The sequence below is a fragment of the Penaeus japonicus genome, unplaced genomic scaffold, assembly GCF_977035675.1.
Source record: "Penaeus japonicus unplaced genomic scaffold, GWHDUDI00000001_assembly GWHDUDI00000027, whole genome shotgun sequence".
NCBI lineage: Eukaryota > Metazoa > Arthropoda > Malacostraca > Decapoda > Penaeidae > Penaeus > Penaeus japonicus.
The window spans coordinates 22,557,174-22,564,673 of NW_028234429.1; the positions used below are offsets into that span (position 1 = coordinate 22,557,174).

The 7,500-nt window shown below is 34.5% G+C and overlaps 1 protein-coding gene across 1 annotated transcript in view; it reads left to right on the forward strand.

Moving 5' to 3' along the window:
- The window catches only part of LOC122262744 (serine/threonine-protein kinase RIO3), an 11,068-nt gene that overhangs the window by 984 nt on the left and 2,584 nt on the right, over positions 1-7,500 (forward strand). The window contains exons 2-12 of the mRNA XM_043030861.2: positions 159-490; positions 717-898; positions 1,051-1,160; positions 2,346-2,525; positions 2,727-2,792; positions 2,949-3,094; positions 3,335-3,473; positions 3,875-4,078; positions 4,239-4,408; positions 4,713-4,818; positions 5,018-5,257. Coding sequence (XP_042886795.1) covers positions 264-490; positions 717-898; positions 1,051-1,160; positions 2,346-2,525; positions 2,727-2,792; positions 2,949-3,094; positions 3,335-3,473; positions 3,875-4,078; positions 4,239-4,408; positions 4,713-4,818; positions 5,018-5,257 — 1,770 coding nt within the window. The 5' untranslated portion in view covers positions 159-263. The remainder of the gene's footprint in view (positions 1-158; positions 491-716; positions 899-1,050; positions 1,161-2,345; positions 2,526-2,726; positions 2,793-2,948; positions 3,095-3,334; positions 3,474-3,874; positions 4,079-4,238; positions 4,409-4,712; positions 4,819-5,017; positions 5,258-7,500) is intronic.

A 7,500-nucleotide genomic window follows, 5' to 3' on the forward strand; every position in this document is an offset into this window, starting at 1 on the left:
CTGGTGAATTGGCAACTATTTTGTAGTATCAAGTGTTACAAATTACAGAAAGAAATGGATTTAATATATACATGCCAATCAAAAGTAGATGTTCATGTCATATGCATCTCATATGTTTTCTGTGGGATTTTCCTGTAATATATAATTTTACTTTAAAGGTAAACAAAAAACAAGAGGATATTAAGAATCAAGCAATTAAAAGTCCAAATTTCAAGAATTACCTCAAATTACACTGGATAAAACGCATAGAAGAAAGCTCCAAAATGTCGTCAGCAGAACTGTTACAACCGGCTATAGATCATCAGCCAGTACCTAGTACCTTGTCACAAGGCCGTGTGGCAGCTTGGGGAGGTGCTGGTCTGGCCACAAGTCCACCCGTGACCTCCAGTCCTTGGGGGTCCTCACAGACAACACAGACCCAGGAACAGCCCTCTCCCTCCTCCTTCCGTGATCTCATGTCAGAGGATCTTGCGCAGAACATCCAAGACCAGTAAGTAGTTTTATAGGAAGTAAACTGTGATTCTGATTGATGATCGTCCAGTTTTTATTTTTGCCTACAGTGGTTGAGCACTCGAATATAAACAAAATGCTGGATCGATGTTTAAATTGTTCTTTACGTCGACAGAGAGAATGAGTTATTTTACAAGGCAGTGTATGAGCACTTGCATATAAACAAAATGTTGGATCGATATTTAAATTGTTCTTTATGTTGACAGAGAGAATGAGTTGTATTACAAGGCACTGATTGGTGGAGCTTCTGAAGACCTCTTCACCCTTGGTAAAGTAGAAGATACATCAGAAGACTTAATCTTAGCACAGATGTTGCAGTATGAGTATGATCGTGAGTATGACCAGCAGCTGAATCGTGAAGAGAGGCACTTCAATGGAAATTCTAAAGGTAGGTGTTGGGGTAAGACTTTTGTGACTTGTGAATGTTAACTAGAATTGAGAGGAAAATTAAATAGACAAGCAGTTATTTCAAGGAAGATTTTGTTACAGATTTAAAGGCATATTCCTATATCGCCATGTTTTTTTATTTTTGGCTTACAGTTTCAGTATCATTCAACAAGTTTAAGATATGCCCTGATTGGTATGGGCCAGACAGTGATGATGAACCTCAAGAGCTGGATGAAGACAACAGAGATTTTGACTCTTTTGAGGTAAATGTTGTTCAATTATAGTGAACTAATTATTGTATTTGCCTATCTATAAAATGCATGCTGAGTTTCACAAGGGCATATAAAAATATATTTTATTTCAGGGAATCTATGAGTGTACTTTATGAAAAAATAGGAGAATTTGCAGTTATTTATGTTTCTTTTATCCATTCCAACCACACAGAGAGCAGTTAGGTTTTTTGACGTAGAATGTAAAGAAAAAAGAATGACCAAGTATGTTTTTAAAAATTGTCTAAAATTGTGATACAGCAAACAACAAAGTTGAAGTAAGGAAATAAAAAACAGCTGGTTGCCATTACTATATCATAGAATATTTATTTCCTTGTAATTAGTTAACAGTGCATCCACACAGTAAAACTCCATAGATGTATTTATGAAACCTTACGAATATTTCTTACTGCTACAAGTACTAGTAGTCTGGAATCCAGATCTTCTATGAGGCGAGGGATCTAAGCTGTAAAAAGTGAGTTTTGTAGCAATTTGCTGAATCCATGTACAGGTTTCCTGTGGTAACCAGAAGTAGAATGTTCTTTTCAAATAATGAAATAATAGCTGAAATGACAAACAAGAAACAATTACCATTTGGTTTTCATATACCCTTCTTTTTAAAACTGAATTCATTGTGTCAACACTACCCAAGCCATCATCAGATATTGCATTTGGCAGCAATAGATGATATTTGGCAACTAAGCTATAGCATCAGTGCTGTTATTTTGCCGTCATCTGTTGCTTGATGTTTAAGGTTTCTAGAAAGGCCAAGGAAATTCATGAAAAAAATTACTAAGTCATATAGGAAGTCAAGATAATATAAGTGATTTGCCAGTATATAATATGTGAGGGTTAGGTACACTGAAGTATTTGTATAAGCTCTAATGAGATTATTAGGCTAATCATCGTTTTGTCTTCAGTGACTCATTTTATTTAAGATTGTGTTGTATTATTTAGTAATAATTTTTGTGACACAAACAGAACATATGTATTTGGTGAACTATCTCCCTGCAACTCACACCAGCTGCTACTCCTAAAACTTATGCATGTGGCGCTTGATCTCTTACTAAAAGTTGAGGGATATTGGGGGCAGGTTGATTTTATGAACCTTAAATCTTCCTTGCTTCCCTAAAACTCATGAAAGGCTGTGTATGTACTAAGAATTTCTTCTGTTCACAGGCTCGTGAACGTGAGGATCCAGTCATTCCTGCTTGTGGATATGTCAAGCATGGCAAGGGAATTGTGACCAAGCATGACCTTGCAATTAGTGGTCGCAAAAATGCCGAGCGAATCATGAATCTTCCCCCTGGAATAAACACAGGGGATGGTGGAGGATTTGACATGCATCTGTCAAACAAGGTTTGTTTTTGTTTATTTGGTTCAACTGTAGGGACTCGTCTTATTTTATTGCTGGTAAAGCAAAAGTGGAAGCTTCCTTTATTGTTATTTAAGAAAATGACTGTAAATGGCAGAGTTGTTAATTAGTCAACATATTGAGTGATTTAGGAATGAGTATATGACATTTCATGACACTTTTACACTTTTTCTCTTTATTTCCAGGTTTACAACAAGCTTCAGCGTGCTGCAATCAAAGAAAATAAGGGGAAGAACCGTATTCATGACAAGGTATGGTATATATTTTTTCATTGTAACAGATTATTAAAGATTACTTTGAGATTTTAATTTAATTTTTTATTTATTTAGAATAACTAAAAATCTTGGTTGAAAATATCAAACAGGAAATTGACAAAGTTATTAACATTTTTATTTGTCTATTCAAAGGTTGAGAAAGCCACTGCTGAGATGGCTCTGGATCCAAGCACACGTTTGTTGATCTTCAAATTAGTGAACAATGCCATTCTGGACTCTGTTAACGGCATCATCAGCTCAGGCAAAGAAGCTATTGTGATCCATGCCAAAGGAGGGCAGTAAGTTGTTTTGTTATATTCATATTTATTTTTTTTTTGTTATTGTCTTACAACAATAACAGGGTGGAAATCAAGTTTTTGTTTTTGTTTCTTATCTGTAGTATATACTTCTTTGGGTTGAAATTAGTTCCTTGAAATATTAATTGTTTTAATGATAAAGACAATTTGCCAAACACCAAAAATTGCAATAATTGCAGTCTGAGTTTTTGTGAGGATGACAACATTTTGTCTTTTTTTCAGGATTGACGAGAAGGAAATTTCTGAAGAGTGTGCAGTGAAGGTATTCAAGACAACGCTAACTGACTTCAAAACACGTGAACGCTACATCCGCGAGGATTATCGTTTCAGGGATAGAATGACTAAGAATAATACACAGAAGGTAGGACTAGTTATTGATGGTGATATTTTGTATGATAAAAATACAAACTACAAAGCCATTTCATATATTTTTTCTCCTATTTCATTCAGTTATATTTATAAGTTGAAAGATAAAAATCATTTGACAATATTGGCTTTATTTCTCTGATATTATTTATTGCAGTGATGTTTGTTTGTTTTTCTATTTATTTATTTATTGGTTAATTTATTTTATTAATCATTTTACACAATTTATTTTTTTAAAGAAAGTATTTCAAGTTGTAAAACATGAAAGCAAGAAAAATTATAGATTTATGAATGCCAATATAATATTCTTACTTCTAAAGCATTTTCTTATACTCAATCAAATAATCCCTCATCACTTTGGTTTGACATATCAAAGTCTTTCTGTTTATTTTTCAGTCTATTCGTCTGTGGGCAGAAAAAGAGTATCACAACCTACGCCGTCTCCAGCGTGCTGCCATTCCTTCACCAGAGCCAATACTGATTAAGCAGCATGTCCTCGTGATGTCCTTTATTGGCCGCAATCATCAGGCTGCTCCTAAGCTCAAGGATGCCTATCTCTCCTCCTGTGATCTTTCCATTGCATATGAGCAAGTGGTGGAGGTAAGAACTCCATTTACTTGTGTAATAGGAATAAGTATAATATGGAAACCCTTGTTTTTCTATCAATGAGAAATAAGTCAAGGCAAGTAATTCTGATAACTTATCAGATGTAGTGGTTGTTTTATCTGTTTACTTTTCAATGCATAATTATATTTTATAGGCAATGGTGAAGATGTTCCAAGGCTGCCATCTGGTTCATGCTGATTTGAGTGAATACAACATCTTGTGGCATGAAGGACGATGCTGGATCATTGATGTGGGTCAAGCTGTTGAACCATCACACCCTCATGCTCTACACTTCTTGCACCGTGACTGTTCTAACATCATTAAGTAAGGGAAATGAATGAATAATGAATATAGGCATGATTTGCATAGTTTATCATGTTAAATGATTAAAAAAAAGTCCTATTGTAAATAGAAGTCCTTCATATATTCTTGTAAATAGAAGTCCTTCATATATTCATACTATTGAAAGGAAATTCTCTATATCATACATACTGTCAGTTTGATTATGCTCTTCACTTTCTGAAAAGATGTTTTCATACAGTATAGTGATTTTATTCCTTGGGTTGTTTGTGAACGAGTATCACATTGTTTTAATCTGGAGACTAACTCAAACATCTTCTGTCTACAGGTTCTTCCAAAATAAAGGGCTTCCACAGTTGCCAACTCCTCTTCAGCTGTTTGAGAAAGTGAGTGGGATTAATCTCCCAGGGCCAGAGGATGAAGCTGCAAGGATGGTGAGTTGGCATGTCCCATTCAAAGTATTTAAAATAACAACTATTAAATTACATACATTTTTAGAGATACATTTATATATAGATAGATAGATTCATTCATATTATTAGTAATAATTATGAATATTACTATTATTAGGATCAATATTTTATCTTGTTATTATTACCATCATCAATATTAATTATGATATTAATCTTCTAGATTTATGAATATGAAGCCCATCAAGAGCTTTGGCGCCAGAAACTGAACAGCACAAACCGAAACTTTGAGTTCCTTTGGGAGGAGATCCAAGCAGAAGAGAAGCTGGAGAAAGAGAAGAACAAAAGATGTTATAAAATTGATGATGATGAAGAGGAAGAGGAAGAGGAAGATGAAAAGGAGGAGGAACAAGAGGAGGAGGAAGACGAAAGTGACAATTTACTGGAAGAATTTGTTGTTATTGTACGTTGATTTTTTCATTCCTTTGTCCAGTTGTTCTTACATTTTTCTTGTTCTCATTCTTTGTCTGATTCTCTATTAAAACAGCATGGTTGTTTTAAGCTTACTAATCTATACTATTCTGTAATTCAAAGTTACCTAAATATTACCTAAAGAAATGGAAATTTAGATCTTAATCCTAAAACTGTTTCTAGGTTGCAAAGTTTTCTGAAGAAATTAAGTAGTTTATAGTCGTATGTGCCTTTGTGGGTTGCTTCCTAATTTTTGTTATAGAATCTGTGCTCTGCCTCATTTTTACTTTTATAATCTGACTGTGATGTGACTCGACTCCTGTTGTTATGCATGCTAGTAGAACCGTTTCTATGCTATGAGTAGTTGTTTGTTTGTAGCCTAGATCATGCCATGTTCCTCTGCATAGAGAGGGTAAATTAGAAGCAGCCAACACAGAAAGGTGATGCTGGTAAGTTAGCTTCCTGTTTTGCAAAACTGTCAAGGGTAAATTTTTTTAAGCTGACTTATGTTTTGGTAATGAACAATCTTTGCTGCTTATATTTGATTATTATTTTATATACATCTTATTTATATTGATGTTGAAGGTATGTTTTTTATTGATTGATCATTGCATGAGATCAAAAGTTATTTGAATTATGTCTGAAATGAACTTAAAGAAGATCGTTAAAAAAGAACTTTGGAAGTGTCCACCAACTTTGAATTTAATATATTTTGCAGGTAAACTTTGATATGGGAAACAAAACATCAGAAAGGAATATCTAAAGAAAATTTATAGTCATGTTTATTTTGCAACAAAACTAGGTGGCAAATATAGTGGAATTAGTGGGAATTGGTATAGTCCTTCATTTCCTCCAAAAAAAAATCCATAAAGCTATACACTGGTGTGACCAACACAGACTGAAACCGAATAGCAGTAAGAGTCAAGGCATATACCTGCAGTAGTGTTCATTACTATTGAAATTGCTGACCTAGGACATTTAAGATGGCCAGTTTCTTACACTGACCAAGATGTAGAAAGGGGGTGATGTTGGAAAATGCTATAAACCTATTTGGAGAAGGGTAACGTGATATTTTCATTTCTTCCATATTTATTCATTTATTTTTTTGTCTTTTGTAGCAATTCTTGCATACCTATGCAACACATGGTGTGCTATATGATTCTCATGTGCCTTTGCTGGCAATTAAGCTATTGATAGCAGATAGTATGATTTGCTGTCAAGGCCATAAATGCGGATGGCACTGTGCCATACAACGTAAACCCGCCAAGGGAGGAGGTGTTTGAAGTTGGTCATGGTGTGTCATGATATACACATTCCATTAAAATTGCTTTGTCCACTCATTTGTGCTTTAAAAAGGAGAGGAGGGTATCTATTTTATGGTTAATTACTGCCACTATCTTGAGCATACATTTTGTGCTTCCTGTCTTCCTTACTATGGCAGAGAAGGGCTGAGATTTGGGAGTGGCTGTGACAGGGCCAGCTAGTGTGACAGCCATTAGAATAGATGTGTTGGTCTGACACACACTGTGACATTATAGGCATTAGCCAGTGATAGGAAGCAAGATTGTGTTACTCATAGATATTAACCTTCTTAAAGACCACACATTCTATACACTCACTGAGTGTTTAGATACACATCATACCTTTAGGGTTATTTGAGTACAAATGTTTATCATTGTTTGGATTTAAAACTTTTTAAGGAAAGAGCCTTAGATTTCAAAATTAATAGAACCGATGAGAAATTAAAGGAATGACACTGATATAAAGGAGAATGATTAATTGATTTATAATCATGCTTCTTGAAAATAGAAGATTGAATGATTTGCTTTGAGTAGAAAAGAGAAGTCTGGATTATTTCAGAAATAAAACAAATGCATAGAGACAGTGGTATGGGCTTTACTTCTCATGATGAATTCAAGGGGCTATCAGGCTAACATTTTTTCTGCCAATTTCCACAGACTAGACACTGAATGCCATTCACTCATTTTTTCTGTTATATTTAGAATTTGAGACTTCATATTATACAAATTAATATTACTAATGATGGCACAAGTTTGAACATAAGATATCTTACAAATTTTAAGCAGAAAAAAAGCTAGAAAGAATCAAACATCCTGTTCTATTTTCACTCTCACTTTGTGCAACTGTAAAACTGTATCTCCCTGATTGTTCCTTAATCCATTTGCACGGGGGCAATTATTTGCCTGATGCTGATCCCTCTGTGAAGGAGATAAG